The sequence below is a fragment of the Sciurus carolinensis genome, chromosome 5, assembly GCF_902686445.1.
Source record: "Sciurus carolinensis chromosome 5, mSciCar1.2, whole genome shotgun sequence".
NCBI classification, from domain to species: Eukaryota; Metazoa; Chordata; class Mammalia; order Rodentia; family Sciuridae; genus Sciurus; species Sciurus carolinensis.
In genome coordinates, this window is record NC_062217.1 from 100,507,172 (window position 1) to 100,535,048 (window position 27,877).

General features: G+C 34.1%; 1 protein-coding gene across 1 annotated transcript in view; it reads right to left on the bottom strand.

Moving 5' to 3' along the window:
- The window catches only part of Ptpn20 (protein tyrosine phosphatase non-receptor type 20), a 68,902-nt gene that overhangs the window by 39,518 nt on the left and 1,507 nt on the right, over positions 1-27,877 (bottom strand). Inside the window, exons 2-5 of the mRNA XM_047554346.1 lie at positions 18,048-18,145; positions 15,275-15,387; positions 6,472-6,623; positions 2,973-3,063 (exon numbers count right to left, since the gene is read on the bottom strand). Of these exons, the coding sequence (XP_047410302.1) occupies positions 2,973-3,063; positions 6,472-6,623; positions 15,275-15,387; positions 18,048-18,145 (454 nt within the window). The remainder of the gene's footprint in view (positions 1-2,972; positions 3,064-6,471; positions 6,624-15,274; positions 15,388-18,047; positions 18,146-27,877) is intronic.

A 27,877-nucleotide genomic window follows, 5' to 3' on the forward strand; every position in this document is an offset into this window, starting at 1 on the left:
AAAGAAAACCTTAGAAGATGGAAAGATCTCCCATGTTCTTGGATAGGCAGAATTAATATTGTCAAAATGGTCATACTACCAAAAGTGCTATACAAATTCAAAGCAATTTCAATTAAAATCCCAAAGATGTACCTAATAGAAACACAGCAAGAAATCATGAAATTCATTTGGAAGAATAAGAGACCCAGAAGAGCTGAAGAAATTCTTAGCAGGAAGAGTGAAGCAGGGGGTATCACAATACCATAACTCAACTATAGAGCAATAATAACAAAAACGGCATGGTATTGGCACCAATATAGACAAGTAAATCAATGGCACAGAATAGAGGACACAGAGACAAATCCACATAAATACAGTTTTCTTACGCTAGACAAAGGTGCCAAAAACATACAATGGAGAAAAGATAGCCTCTTCAACAAATGGTGCCGGCAAAACTGGAAATCCATATGCAGCAGAATAAAACTAAACCCCTATCTCTCACCCTGCACAAAACTCAACTCAAAATGGATCAAGGACCTTGGAATCAGACCAGAGACCCTGCACCTAACAGAAGAAAAAGTAGGTCCAAATCTTCATGTCAGATTAGGACCAGACTTCCTTAACATGACTCCCAAAGCACAAGAAATAAAAGCAGGAATCAATAATTGGGAAATATTCAAACTAAAAAGCTTTTTCTCAGCAAAGGAAACTCTCAGCAATGTGAAGAGAGAGCCTAGAGAGAGAGAGAAAATCTTCGCCACACATGCTTCAGATAGAGCACTAATCTCCAGAATCTATAAAGAACTCAAAAAACTTTACACCAAGAATACAAATAACCCAATCAACAAATGGGCTAAGGAAATAAACAGATACTTCACAGAAGAAGATGTACAAGCAATCAACAGATACATGAAAAAAAATGTTCAACATCTCTAGTAATAAGAGAAATGCAAATCAAAACTACCCTAATATTTCATCTCACCCCAATTATAATGGTGATTATCAAGAATACAAGCAACAATAGGTGTTGATGAGGGTGTGGGGGAAAAGGTACACTCATACAAAGCTAATGGGGTTGCAAATTAGTGCAGCCACTCTGGAAAGTTTCCTTAGAAAACTTGGAATGGAACCACCATTTGACCAGTTATCTCCACTCCTTGGTCTATAACCGAAGGACTTAAAATCAGCATACTACAGACATACAGCCACATCAATGTTCATTGCTGCTCAATTCACAATAGCCAGATTGTGGAACCAACCTAGATGCCCTTCAGTTGATAAATGGATAAAGAAAATGTGGCATATATATACAATGGAATATTACTCCGCCATGAAGAATGTTAAAATTATGGCATTTGTAGACAAATGGATGAAACTGGACACTATCATGCTAAGTGAGATAAACCCATCCCAAAAAACCAAAGGCTGAATGATCTCTCTGATACAAAACAGTGGGTTGGAGGAAGGCAAGAATGGTGAAAGGCTGGATTGTGTAGAGGAAAAAGAGAGTGGGGGAGGTGGGGGAAGAAAAATAACAATGAGTACATGTACGAATTCACAAAGGGCACAACTCTACTTCATGTACAACCAGAGAAACAAGTTGCACTCCATTTGTTTACAATGAATCAAAATAAATAAATTTTTAAATAAATAAAATTAAAATTAGAAAAAAGAAATTTACATGTAAAAAAAAAGGGTTTTTTTTTTACCCCACAAGAAGTGAAAGGCATTTGGACCCATTCATTAAATTTATAATTACTCATTTATCTACAAGTCAATTTTGATACCATTTACATAATATAGTCACAAGAACATATATAGACATCACATATAATACTCACATGTATACATAATACAGACAGGAAACAAACCTTTGGTAGCTTTTCACCAGGTATTAAATTAAGAATAATTAAATTATTCTAATTAATCTAATAATTTAAGAATTATTAGATTTAACCCTTTGGAAATGAAAATAGAGCCCATATCACAGATTTTTACAGTATGACCCAGGCATGAAAAGGGCCTGTGCAGTTGGGATCAACAGGAATAATCTGAGAGCCATGGCAGATGCTAAAATCAAAGGTTCAGGGGGCCACTCATCCTCTATAGAGGCAGATTTACTCCGTCCATAACCACTGCTTATTTTATCTGCTTAGGACTCTTCAAAGGAAAACAAGACTTGTTTGTATGGAATCTTTCCATTATCATTCCCTGTCCCGAGGCCTAGAATTTTTATTTCCCATTTTCTGTAGGTTCCCTTATACAAGTTTTCCCCATGTTGCAAATCAACTTTTGATTTTGAATCTGTTGTTGGCCTCAGGGATAGCAGATTTCCTCCCCAAGTCTGAGGCCACCACAAGGCAGTGGGACGCATCTCCTCTGAGGAGGGAGTCCCCACAACCCCTTGAGTGACATATACAGACCTCACATTAAGTGCCAAAATTGTTAGAAATATCAGAGTGCCATAGGAATCACACATGCTCAGAAGTAGCTCAGCAAGGTAAACTATTTCTGCAGAATGGTTTGTTACTGAACAAATTCTGGCAAGCAAGCACACAGTCTTGGGCAGGCAGTCTGCTGATTTTAGGCCTACACAGAACTGCCCCTTGTTCTGATGGGAGGAACTCAAGGTCACAATCTATGCAACTGGATAATTTTAAAACTAGGGAAGGCAAAGGGAAGGACTATAGTTAAAATGGCCTCAATTGGATCTACATCCCAATTAAAGTTAAATACTATATTCTGAAAATGGGCCATCAGACTTTCTATTTCTCACACTCTGAAACCTCACGAGTCCACTCTTTACTCTCCTAGTCAGATAAGCAATCTGGTCTTCTGAGCTCCTACCTGAATATGCCCAGGTAAAATACCGGAGCTACTAGAGCTCTTTGTCATGGTTACAGATCAAAATCACTCATAGAAAGTCATCCAACTCTCTTTTTACCTTTTCCAAAATATAAACAGGAAAGCAATCAAAACCATTTTTAGCTTACATGGAAGAATATCTCTGTATCTGTTTTTTTCTCTGTTCAATGGTTCATTCCCGGAGTTGAACTCACCAGGAAGATTCTTAAGTTCCAAATCCTTTAAAAGTGAAAAAAAAAAGGAAGTGTTGATTTACTCTAATCCAAAATAGAAAAAATACCTGTACTTGTTTAGTGTTTGTGATCCTTTAACCCTTTCATGATATGACCTGCTATTTAATGTATTATTTAATAAAGCAGATAAATTAGAACCTCATTTGAAAAGTACACTATACAATAGCTTAAACTGGAGATGCCAATCAGTGAGTTGCCTGATAAGAAAATGTTAAATTCTTTGAATATACTTTCTCCCTGAACTTCACAGTTTTCCTTTTTAATAAACAAAGGAAACACTGAATATTCATTTCTTAGGTTCTAACCCTAAGTCTATTATTTCATAAACAAAAAAAAACAACATATCTTCTATAAAAACATACAAAAATATAAAGTCTTAAAATTTATTTCTTGAAGAAATTATAGCTTGGACAACAATTAAAGTAGTCTTCTTTTCGAAAAATTACTTCACCAAGTGTGAATTCCACAAACATTTATCAAGTATTTAGTATGCATCTGGTACTGATTTAGATATTGGAATACAATAATGAAACAGAAAATAGCCTCAAACTTAAGGAATGAATACAGTAAGAAGAGAACATGTAAATCAAATACCACAGGACCAGTATAAGAAACACTAGTACTAATGACAGCACCAGATTTATGCCTGAACTTCTTCATATAACTGTATGAAGAAAAGCACCTAAAAAGGAAGTAGTATTTGAATTGGTCCTAAGTAAGTCATCAAAAGTCAGTCATATTAAAGTCAGTGAGTGTGTGGAAGAAAAGAAGGACAGTAAAGGTGTATCATTTCAGGCAGAAGTCATGAAGGCATACATGATCTCCTGGGGAAAGAATAAACACCATGGTAACAAGAGCACAGAGCATGGTCTATTACAAAGATAGACTAAAACTAGGAAACACCATACAAAGTCATTCCTCAGTATCTACTGGAAATTGGCCCCAAAAACCCCCACAGATGTACATGGATACCAAAATTTGTGTATTCTCAAGTTCCTTACATAAAATGGTGTAGTATTTATATATAATCTATGTATATCCTCTCATGTACTTTAAAGCATCTGTACATTACTTATGCCTTATATAATGTAAATGCTATATAGTTGTTATACTGTATTGCTTAGGGAATAATGACAGGAAAAAAGTCTGTACATGTTTAATACATATGTATATTTTCTAATAATTTTGATCTGTAGTTGGTTCAATACATGAATGAGGAACCCACAGATAACCAAGTATACAAAAGAAATTAGGATTATGTTTTTATTTTTTATGTCCATGTAAATATGCTCCAATGAAATTCACCATATTCTGTGTAAATAATATACACCAATAAAAATTAAATGAAAGAGAAAAAATATGAAATCTGCCTCATACATACTAAGAATATATTCTGTATCTGTGAGCAGCTATATCCTGGTTTGTGAAACAAAGTATGGATGGCTGTCCAAAACCCTTAAAGAAACAAAAGAAAAGAAGTTGGGAGGTATCAAGTCTGACGTATTAGAATATTGGTGGACAAAGTCTGAGACTGTACTTTTTAAAAGGTTCTTCAGTAATTCTTGGGTATCAAACTAGGCACCACTTGTCATCAACTAAGTGCTAGTAACTACTGCCATGGGAAAATAGAAGCTTGTGAAGGCTTAAAGCAGTAGAATAATATGATCAGACATACAGTATTTTTACTCTTTTTGAAAAAAAATTCTAAAATTAACTCAGAAAACACTTTTAGGAAGAAATAGAAATTTTCATAAATAAAGAGTAATGAGGAAAGATTCGTCTTACTATAAGAAAATCAGTAAAAACAAATAGTCCAAAAAAGAAATTAAAATATATGAGGGGGAGCAGCAGGCTTTGGTACATGATAACAGTACCACTTTAGATACCAGATCAATGGTAAATGCTTTTAATCCCAGCAACTGAGGAGGCTGAGGCAGAAGGATTGCAAGTTCAAGGTAAACCTCAGCAACCTAGCAAGACCCTGTCTCAAAATAAAATATAAAAAGGGCTGGAGATGCAACTTCATAGTGAAGTACCTCTGGGTTCAATCCCCAATACCTCCCAAAAAAAAAGAAAAAGAAAAAAGAAAGCACAGTCTTATATAATTGAGGAGAAGTCTCTTGAGAGCCTTTAGAGAACTGAATTATACAATAGTAGTCACTATCAAATAACTTTATCAAGGTAAATTCTAGCTTGATCAAAGATTCAAATGCTAAAAAAAAATCATAAAAGTACTAGAAAAAAAGGGATGAAGTAATTACTATGATATGAGATTAAAAGCAGCAGTGTTAAAGAACATTAAAATCCAGAAGCCCTAAGATTGACATACTTGAGTATTTATTAAAAATTAGCTATTTCTTCGTGGTAAAAAGGTGTTCTTCGTGGTAAAAAGGTGTTTGTGTACACAAGTATATAACACAAACAGCAGAAAATTTTACTATATGTAACACACAGAGAGATAATTTCTTCATTATATAAAGAACTGTCAATAAATAAATAGGCAGGACACAGTGACACATGCTTGTAATCCCAGTGGCTCAAGAGGCTGAGGCAGGAGATCACAAGTTCAGAGCCAGCCTCAGCAATTTAGTAAGACTGCCTGAAAATAAAAAATAAAAAGGATACTTAGTGGTTAAGCACTCCTGGGTTCAATTCCTGGTACTAAAAAAAAAAAAACTAAAAAATAAATGGAAAATTTGGCAAATAACTGGAGCTAGCAGTTTGCTGAAAATAAACATAAAATGTTCAAAACCATATGGAAAGGTAGATACTCCTTTGTTCTTAAATTAAGAAAAGACATATCATCAACAGGAAATAATTTATGATTTATGAGATGGGCAAAGAATCAACCCTTCAATAACACAAAATATGGATTGTCTTTCTAGAAATTTGTTCTAAAAATGATACATGTACACAGGTATACGAAGAAGAATTACTGCTATGTATAATAGCAAAGACCAGAACAATCTAAATGTCCAACATATGGAACTTTTTAAAGAAAATAGGATAATTATCCATATCATTAACTGCCATGCAATACTGAAAGATAAGCTATATATGCTGACAATATGTTTGGAAATTATATGGTGGAATCATGAGTAAAGTACATGACAAAAAATTTTCTGGAAATTTATATGACAATCTTAAGAGCAGAAAAGGACCCTAGGTAATTGACAGAGAGACAGAGGCAGCAAAACTTTCTATATATTTTATACTCTTTTATGCTATTTGACATTTTTAGCACGTACATCTATTACTTTAAAAAATATAGTATTTAAAAATAAAAACAATGTACTCAATCAAAACAAAAGGAAGAAGAAAAGTGGAGAAAATCTCTGGTTATGATACAAAAACACATTATACAAAGACTTTTTGTTAAGACCCAAATATTTACCATAAACTCCTGAGTGGTACCATTTTCTGCTACTTTTTTTTCAAGCACTTTCAAACAAGTCTCGATGGCTGATCGCTCATTAAAGTTGAATATTAATGGTCGAATCTGAGCCAACTCAGTTAGCTCCCCTTCAGAAACAATGTCTTGTGTATCTAAGAGAAAAATTCACATTTATAAGTTCCTTATATGTATGTGAAGGGAGATTTTTATGTTTGCTGAGTTAAACGTTCAGGCATTTAAGGGTCAGTGGAAATTAATTTTTCTAAAAGGCCTTTGAGAGTCTATTACTTTGAAATAGACTGCGTTTGTTATGAAAAAATCATGCTACATATCTTGAAATTATACAAAATTCACTTTTCTTGTAAAAAAATTCAGTTATAAATGTAATAGATGCAATAGATTTGAAAGTGTTCTGTTTTGAAATGTATGAATAGGGTACAGTATTGACAATTATGCCATGCAAGAATGTATAAGACTTTGAATTAATAAAAAAGAATGTTTTGCCTTCCTGGAACTAAGTATTTGGAAGTTCCTGGAGTCTGAGATGAGAGGATATGGAAAGTTCAACACATGTTGTATCTACTAAAACAGAGCTAACATTCTCACACACACACACACACACACACACACACACACACTCAAGGATAGGATCTATACTGTGCAATTAACAAGACTGAATAATAGATATATATTAACGCTCTTAACCAATAATAAGTGAATACATTTTATTAAATAGCACATGTGGAATTTTTCTTTTTATGATGATTTTTTAGGTCACATTGGTAGTCAAGGCTCCAAATATCTGAAATCTTACATAGCATATCCCCAAGTCAAAATGCAGTTAAGTCTAGAAACCAATAATAAAATAATGTCTTAAAAGTTTCAGAATTTTGAGGTATTCACATTCAGTTCTCAAAAATTTCTTTCCAAAGACAAATAATATGAACCAAAAATATCATGTTATTTTTATAATACCACCAAAACAGACAAAAAATTAAATAAAAGGGTATTAGTTTCTACAAGAATCTGCAGAGCACCAGGGATCTCATCCTGTCTAAGGATAGGAATAAGAACAATTGGTTGGGACCAACAGTAACAAAACTCCTAACTCCTCACAAATATTTCTAACCTTAGCATGAGACGAATTCTAAGCAGTCCAGAAGGGAAGATTAAATTGATAAAATTCCCACAGAAGTACAAGTTATTTTCATCATCTTTGAGCCCTCCCAAAAAAAACAAAACAAAACTCCTAAAGCTTTCCAAAGGGTTCCAGTTTTACTGAAAAAAAAAAAGTTGAGAGAAATACACAAAGAAAGGAGGAGATAGATCACTGGAGTATACACTGCTGTCAACTCCCCAACACTGATTCTATCCTGACGTTTAGTTAAAGCCACTCATGATTATTCCACACTAACATGCCTGTCAGTGACATGTAGTGATTCCAACAAGGGCAAGCAAGGAGAATTTTATTCAGGTCTTACAGATAAGAAAAGTAAGGCTATCCCCCACCCCATTCTTCTGTCCAGACAGAAAGAAGAATAAGGCCCTAATTGTCACAGGTAATCCTCCTAAAACCATTAAAAAAAATGAGTTGCATAAAGCAAAAATGAAAAACATAAAAAAACTGTTTTGAATGACATCACTATGCAGCTAATCATATCAAACCTGTAATCCTTTCAACTTTTGGACTTGAATTACATTTCATCATTAAATATAAATAAATATATTTCATCATTTGAAATTTGATTTCTTTTTTTTGAGCTTGGGACCAGAATTCTGATCAAAATGTATAGGTCATGCTTTAGCTATATATGTCAATCATCCCAGTCAGTTTATAGAAAGGGACTTGACCTAGGTATTTGATGCTGGCATCATGGTTGGGTGGACTTGAAGATCAGGTGCTTTCCACAGTATGATTCAAGAACACCATAGAGTGGCCTGCTAATAAAAGTGCTGACTTTGCCACAATGAGGAAACTGAGAAAGATGGAGACCAGTATTCTAACCACTAGCTCCCAGATAACACCACCTAAGCAATAGTGAAGGAATTATAAAGTCACCACTAAAACTGGTAGCTCTAGTAATATAGCACCTTAGCTATAATGAGGACCAGAAGTGCCAGCTGCTACCAGGAAAATGAATGCCTCACTAAACATTTATGTCTTGGTTGAGTAAATATAATAAATTAAGTCAATCACAATGAATACCAAGAAGTCTTGGAAATGTAATTTTTAGTTCTCCTCTCTAGGTCATATAGGAGGGTACACTAGGAGAAGAATATGATCAATGCTGATGAGGGCATCTTTATATCAGTCATAAAATATTTTATCCATACTTTTTCAGCTTTCTGTTCATTCTCCATACCCCATCAGAATACTTGGCATTATTCTCAAGCAAAATGCAGATTTTAAAATGAAATGTAGTTTTCAGTGAAAAAGATTCAAATAAAATATAATGAGAATCAAGAAGAATTCATTCACACTTATATAAATAAGAGACATCTAAGAGCTATATATGTTTATGGACAAGATAAAAATTAAAAATTCAGAAGAAAATTAGTAATGCAATACAGCATGCAAAATTTTTTAAATCTACTCTGAAATGGAAAATAACCAAATAAATAAAATGTATCATCTGTAGAAAGAATAAAAAAACAAATTACTTTAAAAGAGTTTAAAATGAGATGATAAAAAATATAATGAGGTGAGCAATAGTCTGCACACCTGAGAAAAATTGTTGGTGAATTAACTTAAAATTAAACACTTCAAGAAACAAAGCAGATGGCTGAAAATGAAATTATTGACAGGACACATGCATGTGTACATAAATTAATACAAAGGAAAAAAAACAGAAAAGCAGTATCTCTGAGGACCTCATGAGAGGCTCAGAAGAACAACTAGGGACAGGATTAGGAACTATAAATATTCTCCCTCATAATGTATTAGGGGTGCAGCAGCTTCTGCAGGAAAGGTACAAAGCCCTACCCAGGATCAACTTCCCCTGTCTCTCATAGATCAAGGCAAGTAGAGTCTCTCTCTCTCTCTCTCTTTCTCTCTCTCTCTCTCTCTTTCTCTCCCCCTGTCCTCCCCCACCCGCCCCACCGCTTTTTTTTTTTTTTTGTAAACAAATGGGATACATGTTGTTTCTCTATTTGTACATGGAGTCAAGGCATACCATTTGTGTAATCATAAATTTACATAGGGCAATGTTGTTTCATTCATTCTGTTATTTTTTCCCTTCCCCCCACCCCTCCCACCCCTCTTTTCCCTCTATACAGTCCTTCCTTCCTCCATTCTTACCACCCTTCTTATCCCTAACCCTAAACCTAACCCTAAACCTAACGCTAACCCCTTCCAGCCCCCATTATATGTCCTCATCCGCTTATCAGCAAGATCATTCGTCCTTTAGTTTTTTGAGATTGGCTTATCTCACTTAGCATGATATTCTCCAATTTCATCCATTTGTCTGCAAATGCCATAATTTTAACACTCTTCATGGTGGAGTAATATTCCATTGTATATATGTGCCACATTTTCTTTATCCATTCATCAACTGAAGGGCATCTAGGTTGGTTCCACAATCTGGCTATGGTGAATTGAGCAGCAATGAACATTGATGTGGCTGTATCTCTGTAGTATGCTGATTTGAAGTCCTTTGGGTATAGGCCAAGGAGTGGGATAGCTGGGTCAAATGGTGGTTCTATTCCAAGCTTTTTGAGGAATCTCCATACTGCTTTCCAGAGTGGCTGCACTAATTTGCAACCCCATCAGCTTTGTATGAGTGTACCTTTTCCCCCACACCCTCATCAACACCTATTGTTGCTTGTGTTCTTGATAATCGCCATTCTAATTGGGGTGAGATGAAATTTTAGGGTAGTTTTGATTTGCATTTCTCTTATTACTAGAGATGTTGAACATTTTTTCATATATCTGTTGATTGCTTGTAGATCTTCTGTGAAGTGTCTGTTCATTTCCTTAGCCCATTTGTTGATTGGATTATATGTATTCTTGGTGTAGAGTTTTTTGAGTTCTTTATAGATTCTGGAAATCAGCACTCTATCTGAAGTATGAGTGGCAAAGATATTCTCCCACTCTGTAGGCTCTCTCTTCACATTACTGAGAGTTTCCTTTGCTGAGAGAAAGCTTTTTAGTTTGAATCTATCCCAGTTGTTGATTCTTGCTTTTATTTCTTGTGCTATGGGAGTCCTATTAAGGAAGTCTGATCCTAAGCCAACAAGTTGAAGGTTTGGACCTACTTTTTCTTCTATAAGATGCAGGGTCTCTGGTCTGATTCCGAGGTCCTTGATCCATTTTGTGTAGGGTGAGAGACAGGAGATTAATTTCATTCTGTTTCATATGCTTTTCCAGTATTCCCAGCACCATTTGTTGAAGAGGCTATCTTTTCTCCATTGCATATTTTTGGACCCTTTGTCTAGTATGAGAAAATTGTATTTATTTGGGTTTGTGTCCATGTCCTCTATTCTGTACCATTGATCTACCTGTCTATTTTGGTACCAATACCATGCCGTTTTTGTTACTATTGCTTTGTAATAGAGTTGAAGATCTGGTATTGCGATACCCCCTGCTTCGCTCTTTCTACTGAGGATTGCTTTAGCTATTCTGGGTTTTTTATTCTTCCAGATGAATTTCATAATTGCTTGCTCTATTTCTGTAAGGTACATCATTGGGATTTTAATTGGAATTGCATTGAATCTGTATAGCACTTTTGGTAGTATGGCCATTTTGACAATATTAATTTTGCCTATCCAAGAACATGGGAGATCTTTCCATCTTCTAAGGTTTTCTTTAATTTCTTTCTTTAGTGTTCTGTAGTTCTCATTGTAGAGGTCTTTCACCTCTTTTGTGAGATTGATTCCCAAGTATTTTATTTTTTTCAATGCTATTGTGAATGGGGTAGTTTTCCTAATTTCTCTTTCTGAAGATTCATCACTTATGTATAAAAATGCATTGGATTTATGAGCATCGATCTTGTAACCTGCTACTTTACTGAATTCACTTATGAGTTCTAAAAGTTTTCTGGTGGAATTTCCGGGCTCCTCTAAATATATAATCATGTCATCAGCAAACAGGGATAGTTTGAGTTCTTCTTTTCCAATTCGTATCCCTTTAATTTCTTTGGTTTGTCTAATTGCTCTGGCTAGAGTCTCAAGGACGAATTCTTAATCATTATGTGAGCTGCTTCCCTTTGCCACTCTGTCCCACCGTGATGTTCTGTCTCACCTCGAGTCCCTGAGCTGGCCTTCTATGGACTAAAACCTTTGAAACTATGAGCCCTCAAATAAACTTGTCGTCCTCTACAGTTGTTCTGGATGGGTCTTCTAGTCACAGCAGTTAAACAGCTAACTAAAACAGTGATCAATTAATATATTATACATATTAAAAAAATAATGATAATATTATGAACAACTCTATTACCATAAATTATGTAATTTACATGGATGGAACAAATTCATAAATTATGTAATTTACATGGATGCAACAAATTCAAACTATAAAGGTGCATTAAAATAACAAAGAGATAACCTGAAACTATATAGTACTATAGCAAAGAAACAGAATATTGTTATGGACTGAATTATGTGCCCCCCCCATTCATGCTGAAGTCCTAACACCAATAATTCAAAATGTTACTATATTTGGAGATAGGATCTCTGAAGAGGTAATTAAGTTAAAATAAGGTCATTAAGGTAGTCCCTAATCCCTATGACTGCTGTCCTTAAAGGAAGAGATCAGGATACAGATATACCTAAGGGAAAGACCATGTGAAGTCACAGAGGAAAGACACCTCTACAAGCCACAGACAGTGGTTTCAGGAGAAACCAATTCTTCTGACAACTTGATCTTGGACTTCCAGCCCCCAGAACTGTCAGAAAATAAATTTCTGTTGTTCAAGCCACCCAGTCTGGGATATTTTTCTATGGAAACCCCAGAAAACTAATACAAATATGTATTTTAAAACATCACAAGCAAACAAATTTCAGCCCCAGATGGCTGAAATGAACTCCACAAAACACATGAGGAAACTGTAATATCAATTTTATGTAAACTCTTCCAGAACATAGGAGAGAATACTTCCCAATTGACTCTGTAGGGGCAGCATTACCCTGACATTAAAAGCAAAAACAAACAAAAAAACACACATAAAAAAAGAAGAAAACAATAAATAAATATCCTCAGGAAAATACTAGCAAATCAAGTAGCATAAAAAAAAAAAAAATACACCATGACCTACTTGTGCCTATCCTAGGAATGCAAAACAGACTCAACATTTTAAAAAACGAGTAGGTATCTCACTCTGCCAACAGACAAAAGAAAAAATTACATAGTCATATCAATAGATGCCTAAAAATCATTTAATAAAATTCAAAACCCATTCATGATTAACTCTTCATCAAACTTGAATTAGAAAGCACTTCTTCAACCTGATAAATGGCTTTAACATCATAACGAAGGTCAAGAAAAAGACATGAAAGGTAAACACACAGGATAAGGTAGAAAAATAAAACTAGGTCTGGCAACATGAACATTTACATTGAAAAGAAATTCTCAAATTAATAAGTTCAGGAAGGCTGTTGAAAGATACAAGGAATATATACAAAAATCAATTATATTTTTATATATTATCAAAAAACAATGGAAATTAAAATATTTTATAAGTTCAATTTATATAAAATATCACCAAAACATACTTAGATACAAATCTAACAAAATATGTATACAATCTGTATGTTAAGACTACAAAACAAAGCAGACCTAAGCAGAGTAAGTAATGCTTTTATCAGGGAAAACAATGACCACTGAACTGGAAGTTGACAATGTCAACAGACTATTTTAGGCTCCTCATATGCTATTGACAGGCAAAGGAAAATAACTACAGTGCTGGGAATTCTAAATTCTAATTAACAAGGGGAAACTGGGCTGCTAGTATACAATGGGAATGGGAGCAGTACGTCTTCAATGAAGGTATCCTCTAGGATGCTTCGAATGTGAATTTAAGTCAATAGAAAATCATAACCACCCAATTTAGGCAGAACTTCTAATGGCTCAGCTCTTGAAGAACGAATGTTGGGATTAACTTACCAGACAAGGAACTATAATCAAATGAGGTGCTTGCTGAAAGAAACTATGGGATGAGTAAAAGAAGGCAGTTACAGATAGTAGGAACAACCAAGTGAACAATTACAAAAATGGGTTATGGATTCTTCTTTTTTGATAGTAACATTTGATATAAATAAATTAACTAAATATTTGTTTTCTTTTGTAAGAAATTAAAGGGAATGTCTGTAAATTGGAGAAGCCAGAAAAAAATAAAAAGATGTTATGTCCTCTTTTAGGGAAGGAATAGAACTATCCTGTGTATAACTGAAAATGATTTCCATCATGCTACAAACTCACCAATATTGACTATATTAATTTTTAAACAATGTAGTCAGTGTAAAGTGTTATCTCACTGTGATTTGATTTTTCATCCTCTTATTCAAAATTAGGTTTAAACACTTTTTTATACTACTTCTGTGAAGTACCTGTTAATGGCTTTTGATCATTTTTGATCATTTTTCTATTTGGTTGTTTTTACTTGTTAAAATACAGTTAATATTTTCTGGATATTAATACTTTTAAATATAGACTTAAATAATAGATCCCAGGAGGAGCCTTTAGTCCTAAACTGAAACTGAAAAGGAGGGTACTGAGAAAGAATTGTCTTTCCCTGAGAACTGCCTTACTCTAAGAGCTAGGTCATGGTATTATTCCCTGTTGAAAATAAACAAATTCCATACAGTAGCAATATTATTTGTCACTCAGAGACCATAGTAAAGTGAAACAAAAACAAACCATCTAGTCATCATGTCTGAACATTGACAGAATTAAAAAGAACAACTCCAGAAATACTTTGAGTTACTAGTTCTTCTGTGGCTTAGAGCATAACCCCTTTTTCATGTATGATCTATCAAAATGTATAAATGCATTCTGTCATACAACTAATTGGAACAAATAAAATTTTTTAAAAATTTTTAAAAAGACATAACCCTTTTCCTTTAAAACCCATCTTCTTGGCTAGGCATTTATCTGAGATATCAGGGTTTCCTGCTGTTGTTGCAGTGGTAGCAATATGAATAAAGCTTCCTTCTTTTTTTCAACTCAAGCTAAGAATACTCCCAAACACTCTACTCTATGTATGTTTTATCATAACACCTACATGTCCAACAAGATCAAATAACACATTATGGTACAGTCATACAATGGAGCATTACATTTAGCTTTTAAAAGTTATAGAGTAAATGTACATTTGTTTAAAAGACATATTTACAAAGGAATGTTTTCTTATTTTCAAAATACATCTAGATTCTAAAATGCCATTTCTGCCTAACATGTACAGAACTAAAATGAACATCACTAATACTCTACCTATATACAAGTTGAAAAAAACACTAAACTACAATTTTGTTGAACCCATTAGAGAGCTGGGATTAGAAGGTAACGAAATAGTCTGACATCTAAGGTAAGACAGACCCATTTAAGGAGTGACAGAACATAACACTGGCTCACTTGTAGTCAATGGGATAAATAAATTCCAGGCACAGTACAAGAGGAAAAGAAGTATTTAAACATAACCAACATATAGCTAAAGGAAAATATAGGTCAGCATGACAGTACAGAACCCCAAGAAGCCAAAGACACAAAGAGAGTTGATACATACTCACAGACATAATCTCACAGACTTCCAATTGGTCTGAAGTACAGACTCTTCCAGAGTTTACTACTACAAATAGTATTATGTCATACCAGGAGGTTCAGGAGAGTCAGTCTTTGATGTCCCTGCAGACTCTTCATCATCACTGTTCCAACTGTCTCTTTTCAAGGCAGCACAGGCATTCCACACATTGTGATCACTCTCACTGGAAAAGAAATGTATATGTGGTTTCAAAGAATATATATATATTAAATGCCTAATATATGTTTCTCTAATATCTATATTAAATATTCAATAAAGGGTCACCTATTTCAGTTCAGCCACCAACTCCATTATCATTGCCTTCTGAGATAATTTCCAAATTCTAATGTGATTACAAATTTCATCTCCTTTCACTTTACCTGGCTTGCAAACAAATCATCTTGTCTCAATTCATCCACTCACCTTCTCTCCTCCCTTACCTTCACAGTGAAAGAGAAATACTGGAGTCACTGGGATTTCTGACACTAGCAGAGTCATTTGGAAAACACCGGTATGTCTCTGGTAAATTTCCCCTACTATTTGCGCATGGCAGGTAACTCCAAGCCACTATCCTCATCTCCTTATCTTAATCCTCTGCCTTAGTAAAACAGTAGTCCCTCCTAGAAAATGCATGACAAAATTTACTCTTTTAAAACATACACTCAGATGCACCAACATTCTTCATTACTCTTTATTTTTTTCCTGTTTGGAAATAATCCTTCCACATTCTACCTTCAGGCTCCTCTGGAAGTTTTTTCTTACGACTCATCTTTTCTCATTATCTATAGATTATTTCATATAAAAACATTCAACTTTCTCTCATCTTAAAAACAGGAAAGTATCAGGGAATGAAATCTACCAAATTATGCTACATCTGTGGACAAATTTACCACAATGAATCCCATTTATATACGTGTGTACAAAATTATAATGAAATAATGACAACAATAAGGAGGAGGATCATTAGAGTAAGCAGATCAGGGGAGGAAAAAGAGGAGGAATATGAAGGCACTGGGGAATAAGACTGATCAAATTATATACATGTATGAATATAATATACTGAATCCCACTATTATGTGTAATTATAATACACCAATAAAAATAGGAAGCCCTCTAAACTACCACTGTCTTGCTCATAATTGCTAAGAATTTTTAAACACTAGCCCATATTCAAATTGTTTCTTTTCCAACCTCTCACTGTTCAATTTACTTACCTCTTCTATCTGCTTGGCTCTCATACTTGTATTTCAACTTCACTTAGCAAAAGTCTCCTAATTTGACTTCTGGTTCTAATATTAAATGTCTAGATAAAATTATTCCTAAAATACAAATTTAATTATAACTGCAAGTCAACTTCAGGATAAATCAAGGCTCCTCAGGACTTTAAGGATGCTGGCAATCAGTTCCCTACCTACTTTTTCATCTCATCTCTACTAATTTCCTACATGCACTTTATATGCTTTAACATCAGCAAAATACTTGCCTTTTTCTTTTGATTCTGTGAGTAATCTTACATTTCTTTCTCTTTTCTCACTATTTTTTGACTACTGTAATCATCTCCTTGATGTTAATTTCCTACTACTCTTCTCCTGACTTTGTTACCAGAAATCCTTTATAGAAATATAGACAGACAGACAGACATATGAATAAAACAAAGACCCTACCCTATGCTTCATTTTCATCAATAAACTGAATAATGTATACTTGGCTTTACATAGACAGAGTTCCTTCACACAACAGGCCCAAATGATATTTTTAGCTCTACCCCATCTTCTCCAATTCCTGTAACCCTTGACACTTATTTCTTACCACCGTTATGATATTTCCACAAGTCCTTACCTTTGCTCAAACTTCTTCCTCAGTCTTAAATTTTCTTCCCTCTCTTTTTACCTGCTAGGTTTCTATTTATTTAAGTTCTAAACTCAACCAAAATATCTTTACTTTAAAAAAACCCTGTGAGAAACTTCCCTGGTATATAGTTCTCTGTCTTCTATACTCAACATCTTTGGATTTTAATTCGATAACAATGCTTATACCATTGTACTTAAATTTGTCTTTTACATATCTGTTTCCTAATGAAATTGTGATTTAAAGAGTAAAAACTCTGTGATATTTTGTATTTGTATACAGTACTTAATATATAATCGAATCTCAAAATGCCTTGGAATTACTGTTATTTGTTCATTTAATGAGCTTCTGGAAGTACAACCTACAAGTTTTATATATACATATATATGTATGTATATAAACATACATACGTACAATATAAACAATATGCCCATTATTACACAGAACTATTCCAGTAACTACAGCTAATATTACTAGTAAATTTCTAAGGAAACTAATAAAATGTTTCCTTATTTAATATGCTTTTTACATATAATGCCTAAATTTGAACACTTTGTAAACATAGTAACTGCTGTTTTTCCGTTTTCCTAATAGAAATTTGCTTTCTTGTTGTTTCTTTAAATTTTATTTCATATATAGACCACGGAATTTGCCACACTAATATTTCTATTGTTTCTTTCTGGAAAGTCTGTATTTCTAGTAAAACTTAAAGAGCTCCAAGCACATTTACAAAGGCTTTGAGTCTGTTTGACTACTGATAAGATAGAGAAATTGAATCTTTGATAGTCTTTTTCTTATGTTAATATTGTATTTATTAAATCTTAAATACAACAGGTTTCCAAGAAAACTAAATCAGATTTACAAAGAAACACATCTTGAAAAATTAATCCAACATTTAAGGGTCATTATTCACTGTTTCCATTCAGATGAAAGGGATATGAATAAAGTATGAATATGAACAGAATAAACAAAATTCACTAAGTACATTAGTTATACCTTTCTGAAGGCTTTTGAAAAAGATACTCATTAGCACTATGTAGGAACTTCTGAGAAGAGAGTTTGACCTTCTCCAAGTTAACTTTATTTTGCAAAACCTATAGACAAGAGAAAGGAAACAAATTTTATTCATGATTTTAAGAAATATAGTTAAATAAAATTTGATTTCTTTAGCTTCTTAATATAAGAATTTCAGTAATGGAATTAAAACATAATAAAAATAATATTTATTCTCCTAGAAAATCTCTTGAAATGTGTACCTACCTAGTTAATAATTTCCAATCTGTCAAAACTGAGTATAGAGTACTTTATGTAAATACAAATGATTCACATTGAATCACCCATTAATAAAAAAAGACTTCATCTGAAAACAATAGATTGCTACAGCCCAGAACATATTCTTATAAGTGCTTATGACATTTAATTTACTGTAAAGACAAAATCCTTAACACTCAATTTATCTTTACTTCAGTATTTGCAACATCTAATCCAGTAATTCTACATATGTCCCTATCATGAGATTTTGTACTATCCAACTGAAAGACTTTAGTCCCCTTTGACTAAACATTCTACATAGTACCTGGATCTACGGTGGACAACATCAAATCTAATTAGAGGGAGAAAATCATAATAAAAAACAGACTCAGAGGACTGGGGTTGTGACAGTAGTTTGTGCTTGCCTAGTGCTTCTTTTTTTTTTTTTTTTGTGGTACTGGGGATCGAACTCAGGGCCTTGTGCTTGTGAGGCAAGTACTCTACCAGCTGAGCTCTCTCCCCAGCCCTTACCTAGCACTTTTGAAGCACTGGGTTCAATCCTCAGTACCACATAAAAATAAGTAAATAGAAAAAAGGTATTGTGTCCATCTACAACTAAAAAATATTTTTAAAAATTCAAATAAAGATTCAGAGGCTGGGCAACTTGGGAGGCTGAGGTAGGATAATCACAAGTTCAAGGCCAGCCTCAGCAACTTAGTGAGACTCTGTCTCAAAAAAAAGAAAAGGCTATGGCTCAGTGGTAAAGCACCCGAGGATTAAATTAAAACAAAAACTGAAAATTACTGAAAAGAATAGAGATTCAGTAATTAGCATTTTAGTCTTTGACTTTGCTTCATTTGTTTTTTTTATTATTTTTTTTGTAATTATATATGAATAGAATGCCTTTATTTTATTTGTTTATTTTTATATGGTTCTAAGGATCGAATCTAAGGATTGAACCCAGTGTCTCAAACATGCTAAACAAATGTTATGCCACTGAGCTACAGCCCCAGCCCTTATTTCATTTCTTAATTTGACAATTCTTTTCTGGGGACCCAGTAATTACAGATACTGTTATAAGTGCTGGGACAAACATTGAGCAAGAAAAGTATATGTCCTGACACTGTGGAAGGTATATTCTCATGGGATAAAAAACAAGTAAGCATGAAAATAATTATAGCTAATGTTGTGTTAATACAGTAACAAATAGAGCATGGTGATGGATAACTGTTGTATACCTAAATGATGAAAAAGAAGAATAAAGGAACAGGAAAGCACTCTGAAGAAGAACATAAACACACACACACACACACACACACACACACACACACACATACAAATACCTTCTGACTTCTGCCTAATTGTCTACCCTTAATTCATGCCTATTTCTCACACAGTATCTCCAGTTACAAACTAAGTTTTCTTTTCATCTTTTTATAAGTGTCTTTCATAATTTTTATTTTGTAAACTTTATTAATTTTTTCGTCTCCTGCTAGTATGTGTGCTGTATGTATGTGTCCTAATCCTGGAAAACATTAAGAGAGTCATCACCTTCAGAACACTGACTCAAAAACAATTATTTTTAAAAATAAGTACATTAATACATGTAAACAACCACCTGGAACTTCTATCAAATGTATTCATTTTGTTGAACAGGTTAAAATACATAACTTGAGTTTTTATCTTAACATGAAGAAATATTTCTGGAAAATTAAATATTATATTTTAGCAATAACATGACCATTATAAATTAATTAAATTCTAATAGACTGAGTAATTTCCAGTTTGAATAATATATAAATATACATTTTTTAAAATGCTTTCCTACGCTAATTAAGAAAAATATTATTCTACCATATATTTTTCTAAGTTTTGCTTTTCACATTTGGGGATTTAATCCACCTTGAACAAATTTCAGGGCACAGTATAATTTTCCCACCCTGATGAAACACCAACAGTTATCTTCCATTCACCAGGACATTCACAAGATCCAAAACTCCACACATAGCACCAGGGGAACTTTACAGGACACAGGAAAGAAACTATGGTATACCAGCAGGACAGTCTTAGGCGTAAGCAACAGATGTCCTAAGAGTAATCTAGTTTCACTTACATGTCAGACAGTAAGACTACATGGGTGAATATAAGTCACCTGGCTTACTAAGAAGCCTCATGGTACAAAGAAACCAGTACCTTTCATCAAAGCCCTTAAACTTAACTCAGGATTTCTGGAAGGGATTTGTCACTCACATTCAGGCAAGACCCCATTTGTACTTTCGAGAAGGTATTTATCATCCCTTGCCATAGTCCAAGAGTCATTTTACATAACTAATGCCGCCAGGCAACACAGTTGATATTCCACTTTCATCTGGTTCTAAGAAAATGGAGGGCTATAAAACTAGCACAAAATTATTTTCTCAAAAAGGCAAAAAAAATGTTTTATTAACTTTTACTTTCAGATAGCAATGTTTTATTTTTCCTACTGAAATAATAAATTATACCCAGTACCATTAATTTAGCCAACCATCCTATCAAGCTTACTTCAAAAAAAGAAGAAAAGAGTCAGACTGAGTTAAGCTGGGACAGAAGGTGCAAAACCACCTGGTCAATGATAAAGGCTCCACTTTTTTCAATCTACTGGCAGAGAATTGGGGTAGGCAGTCATTTTACAGAGTTCATGTCTAAGCTAACAGCTTAAGAAATTATTGAGTCTCTACAGCTGCATTTTATCTAGAGATACCAGTTCACAGTATCATAGAGAATGGCTTTGAAAGGGGTCAGCAGAGGAAACTATATAGTGGGATTGCTGTGAGCTTCAGCTGATAAATGCCCTGCCTCCCACCCAAGATGGGAGTAGGGTGGAATGGAACAGAGTGCACAACACTTTCACAGAGCAGAATTAAAAGGAGTTTTCTTTAGAGTTGCAAAAAGCCTCACTCTTTCAAATTCCTACTTTGGTAATCTTCAACATCAGAGTGACAAAAAATTAAGAAATCATTGTGGGGCCAGGTGCAGTGGCACATGCCTGAAATTCCAGCAGCTCAGGAGGATGAAGCAGGAGGATAAGTTCAAAGCCAGCCTCAACAACTTATCAAGGCTCTAAGCAACTCAGCAAGACCCTGTCTCTAAATATAATACAAAAAAGGGCTGGGGATGTGACCCAGTGATTTAGTGCCCTAGGTTCAATCCCCAGTACCAAAAGAAAAAGAAAGAAAAGGAATCATTGTGGAGAGAACAATAAAGTAGATATCAATTCCCCAGAAAGCTAAGTCAATGATCTCACTATAAGCCACTATAAATTAGCTGAAAGTTCTCTCCTTTTAGATTTTACCTTTGATATAGTTGTCTTTTTTTTACTTGATGAAGGCAAACTCTTACGGAAATTCAGGTGTTCTGAATCAGACTCCTTTCCTTCATTATCTTTTCCTGAACAAAGAAAAGGATAGAATCAATCAAAAGGAAACCACTACACAGAAGTTGAAGTCTTAATGAGAAAAGTCTAGTTATATGACAAGAATTGTTTTCACCTATTTTTTTCTTTTCAAATCATCTCATCTTTATCTCCTTTCCTTCTGCTCTGAAATCTCTTTTCCTTCTGTTTTGAAAACACAACAGCAAAGGAGAACCTACGTCTTAGGTTCATCCCCAGGAAGTTGATTTTTACCAGTTACTTTGTTCCTAATTACCATAATATCCAAGCACTCTTCTGGTAAATTATAAATTAAGCAACCCTCAGAACTTATGCATTGGGAACACAATTCTCACTTTAACTTCTTGCAGTATTTATAATTCAAAAATCAGTTATTTGCTCATCTATCTAGAAGTTGTTTCAGTCTTTACTGAAGAACAAAATAAGAATCATCTTAAGAAAACTCACTGCTGAATTTATTCTGTAATTATTGCTAATTACTTTGTTAATTTCACTGCACAGAGCCTTTCAGATAAGAAGCCAAAGTAGAAATTTTTCTCTGACCTCAGAATTGAGCACTTAAGGTACTGTTTCCCATATCATGGTAGTCTTAAATATGATTTAGAAATTTTGTGATATAGCATATTAAAAACCAAGTAAAAATAAAGTGAGAAAGCATTTTGGAAACTAAAAGTACATCACTGAATGTGTTAACAAGAAAATAAAAAAGAAATTAAGAACTACTATAACATGAGTTAATTTCATAATAAATATAGAATATTAAATATTAAAAAACAACAGATCAAAACTTATGTGAAATAGCTAAAGCAGTGTTTAAGTTTTAAATACATTTACAAAAAAAAAAAGACAGAAAATACTGACAAAATTAGTTTTATATTCAATCAAAAAGCCACACAGGGAATTTCAGGAAACTCAAAGCAGGTGGAAAAGAACAATTCATAAAGAAAATTAATAAATAGGGCTGGGGATACAGCTCAGTTGGTAGAGTGCTTGCCTAGCATGGACAAGGCCCTGGGTTCAATCCCCAGCACCACCAAAAAAAATAATAATAATAATAAATAAAAATAAGGTAAAAAAAGAATAATTAGCTAAACTATTATTCTAATATTATAATTATTCTAATTATTCAAACTATTAGAAATAAGAGTGTAACAGGATAGCTTATATAGGCACCAATAAATTTCATATACCAACAATAACCAACTAGACATTGCAAAAGGAGGAAAAATGTCATTCATAATAGCAATAGAAAGGGAAACTTGAAATAAATAGAAACAAAAATAAAATTTTACATTATTTCACTATACAGTGAAGGATATAAAACATTGAATAAAGAACCCATATTCATATAGGAGAAAGCTCAATGTCATAATAATGGCAACCATTTCCCAAATCAGTCCACAAATTTAACACAAATTCAATAAAATTTAATCAGGATGTGTATATGTGTATGTTGGGTATACACATGTGTATGTAGAAAATCTAGAGATACAGATCTGAGAACAATAAAAATAATTTTGGAAAAGAAAAATAGACTGAAGGTATTTTCCCTACCAAGCAGCAATATTTATTGTGTGTTAATCAACTGTGTGAATTTGTGTAGGATAGACAAATACATAGAGAAATAAAGAAAATAGACAAATTGATAGAGAAAAGCGATACAAAAACAGACTCAAGCACATGGGGCATCTGCCATATAACAGAGGTGGTACTGCACATCAGTAGGGAAAATATTAAAATAAGTGGGAGTAGGATGACTGGCTTTCCTACCCTCCAAATTTATCCCTAAATCATTTATAACAAGATTAAAGACAAAATATTAAAAAAAAAGAAACCATTTTATTATCTCAATGTGGGAATGAATTCAGAGTTACAAAAGCACTATTTACACAAGAAAATACTGGGGTGGCTAGTGCTAGGGATTGAACCCACGGTTTTACATTTGCTGAGCAAGCACTCCACCACTGAGATACATTCCTAGCCTTTCTTACTTTTTTACTTTGAGACGGGGTCTCATTAAATTGTCCAGGCTGGCCTTAAACTTGTAACCCTTTTGCCTTGGCAGTAGAGTTGGGATTACAGAATAACTGGGATTGCAGAAGTGCACCACTGCATCCAAATCAATATTTTTTTTTAAATCACCATGGAAAAGTAATAGAATATAACTTAAAAATCCTAAAATTCAAACAAGCCAATACAAAAAAAAATGATCAGTGGATATAAAATTGGTTGATCATCTTAGTTGCAAATAATGACAAACAACTCTTGCTGATTTGAGAATAAATACAATTTACCACATGTCCCCTAGGAAGCTCCCTTAACCACAAAAAGGCTGAGGAATAAAATATGGATCTTCTGAATGCTTCAGGGTGCACAGCTAACATCTCTAATGCTGGACACTAAAATTGCAACTTATCCTCCACAGCTCTTGACATTGAAGGTCACTACCACTATTGCTTCATGCCAAAATTAAGAGAATGGGGAATTCTGAAACCCTGTAAAGAAGCTAGAAATGCTAAGGAGACAAATTAAAAGTTAAAAAAAAAAGAAAGAAAAGAAAGAGAGAAACTATAAGCATTATGAACAAGTAAACAAGTATACAAATGTTATGGTTGAGATATGATGTGTCCCCCAAAAGCACATGAATGAGACAATGCAAGTTCAGAGGTGAAATTATTGGGTTATGAGAGTCTTAACCTAATCATATTAATTCATTGGAATGGTTTAACTGGGTGGTAACTAGGTAGGTATGATGTGACTGAAGGAAGTAGGTTATTAGGGGGTATGCCTTTGGGGTTTATATTTTGTCCCTAGTCTGCAGAGTTTCTCTCTGTACCTGGTACAGAGTCTCTCTCTCTCTCCTTCCTGGTATCCTAGTCTGCAGAGGTTCTCTGCACCCTTCCACCTTGATGTTCTGCCTTGACTCAGGCCCAGAGAAAGGGAATTGGCCATTTATGGACTGAGACCTCTGAAACCATGAGCACCAAATAAACTTTTCTTCTGAAATTCCTGTTAAATTGTATTTTGGTCACAGAGGCAAAACAGCTGATTAAAACAAGAAAGTAGAAAGATAGACACAGCCTGGATCCCTAACGCTTCTTGGAGCAGAATCAGCATTCTAGGCTTGTTCTACCTTCCTGAGGCTTCTATGTGGGAAATAAATACTTAACATTTTGTAAAGTCACTAATATTTTAGTTCTGCTATTCACAACTGTACTTAATCCCAACACACACACACACACACACACACACACACACACATACACACACTTCTAAATGGGCTCCAAAGATTTCAGGAATTAACTTATTCTTCTACTTCTGAAAATCATTTCAACCCTCTCCTACTCACCTAAGCCTTTAACAACTCTAAATCTCCTCCTCACTGTCAGAAGATGACTGGCCTGCACTTCAAAATTAAATACAGCTATCGGGTGAAATTCCCTTGTTTCTTGCTACACAACAGGTTAATCCACCATCTCTGCATACACCTTATCTTCTTTTTCTAGTAAGATAACACAAGAACCACTTCTCCAATCTGGGATTCAGATCCCTCCCCCTATTCTGTCTTTTTTCTTTCTTCCTGCATAATCTCTCCTTCTCATAGATCTCACTCAAGTTTCAGAGAATGTTCCTTCAACCCCACAACATCCACTAGATATCAACCCATTTCTCTCTCTCTCCTCTCTCTCTCCATTTCCCAAGCGTTGTCTCAACTATGTACTGTATTTTATCAACTCCCACTTACTTCTTATCACACTGTAATCAATATTCAGTCTAAACACGTTACTTAAATCGTTCTCTGTTAAGTTACCAATAATCTCAGTTACCTGAGGTTACTGTCTGGCTTTAAAATTTTCTGAACAAATGGTGTTTTTAAGTATTCTTATTTTGCTTTAATTCTCAGCAGTATATCAAATTGTTGAACATTATCTCCCTATTAAAATATATCTTACCTTGACTTTTGTAGGACTCCACTTCTGATTTTCCTATCATCCCACCATAGCTTATTCTCTATCACCTTTGCAATATTTTCCTCTATGTAGACATTAAATGATGTAATTCTAAGAAATTTTGTCATCTTAAGTTGTTGAACATCTCCCTGGGTCAGTCTCATCTATACCCATCTTTAATTATACTGACACTGATTTGTGTAATTAATAAATCACAAATTCTATCTCTGGCATAGACATATTAACTATCTCCTACATAGAAAACTCCTTACTACATTGCTCCACTGGGATATCTCATGAACATCAAATTTATATGTCCAAATCTGAACTCATGCTTTCCCTGATGTCCCCTACACAATAACCATCACCACCAACAACCAACCTTTCTACTGTTTTTCCTCAATGAAAGATATGCCAGTATGTATCCAGTTATACAACTGAAGAACTTAGAAATCATCCTTAACACATATAATTTATTTCCAAAGTGAAATCTACCACCAATCTTGGTTTTTTATTTAAATTTTTATTTTTACAGAATGCATTTAGATTCATTGTACACAAATGGGGTACAACTTTTCATTTCTATGGTTGTACACAATGTAAATTCACACCACTCATGTAATCATACATATACATAGGGTAATACTGTCTTATTATACTATCTTTCCTTCCCCCACTTCCTCCTGCCCCATTTTCCTCTACACCATCCAAAGTTCCTTCATTCTTCTTTTCTTCCTCCTGCAACCAACCCCCTTTGTTATGTATCGTCATCCACTTATCAGAGAAAACATTTGGTCTTTGGTTTTTTTGGGCTTGGCCTATTTCACTCAGTATGATTTCTCCAACTCCATCTATTTATCAGCAAATGCCATAATTTTATTCTTCTTTATGGCTGAGTAATATCCATTATGTATATATAGCACAGTTTCTTTATCCATTCATCAACTGAAGGGTATCTAGGTTGGTTGCACAATATAGCTATTGTGAATTGAGCAGCTATGAACATTGATGTGGCTGTGTCACTGTAGAATGCTGATTTTAAGTCCTTTGGGTATAAACTGAGGAGTGGAATAGCTGGGTCAAATGGTGGTTCCATTCCAAGTTTTCTGAGGAATCTCCATACTGCTTTGCAGAGTGGGTGCACCAATTTACAACTCCACCAGCAATGTATGTGTGTGCCTTTTTCCCCACATCCATGCCAACACTTATTATTGCTTGTGTTCTTGAAGATAGTCATTCTAATTGGAGTTAGATGAAATCTTAGGGTGGTTTTAATTTGCATTTCTCTAATTACTAGAGATTATGAGCACTTTTTCATACATTTGTTGATCACCTGTATATCTTCTTCTGTTAAGTGTCTGCCCAGTTCCTTAGCCCATTTATTGATTGGGTTCTCTGTATTTTTGCTGTGAAGTTTTTTAAGTTCTTTATAAATTTTAGATATTAGTGCTCTGTCAGAAGTGTGTGTGGAAAAGATTTTCTCCCACTCTGTAGGCTCTCTTTTCACATTATTGATTGTTTCCTTTGCTGAGAAAAAGATTTTTAGTTTGAATCTATCCCATTTATTGATTCTTGGTTTTATTTCTTGTGCTATGGGGGTCTTGTTAAGGAAGTCTGGTCCTAAGTCAACATGATAGAGATTTGAGCCTATTTTTTGTTCTATTTGGTGAAGAGTCTCAGGTCTAATTCCTAGATCCTTGATCCATTTTGAGTTGATTTGTACAGGGTAAGTGATAAGGGTTTAATTTCATCTTACTGCATATGAATTTCCAGTTTTGCGAGCACCATTTGTTGAAGAGGCTATCTTTTCTCCATTGTATGTTTTTGGCACCGTTGTCTAGTGTGAGATAACTGTACTTACGTGTGTTTGTTTCTGTGTCTTCTGGTCTACCTTTATATTTCGGTGCCAATACCATGCCGCTTTTGTTACTATTGCTCTATAGTAGAGTTTAAGGTCTGGTATTGTGATACCTCCTGCATCACTCTTCCTGTCCAGGATTGCTTTGGCTATTCTAGGTCTTTGTTCTTCCAGATGAATTTCATGATTGCTTTCTCTATTTTTATGAGAAATGTCATTGGGATTTTAATTGGAATCATGATAAATCTATATAGCACCTTTGGAAGTATGACCATTTTGATAATATTAATTCTGCCTATCCAAGAACACAGGAGATCTTTCCATTTTCTAAGGTCTT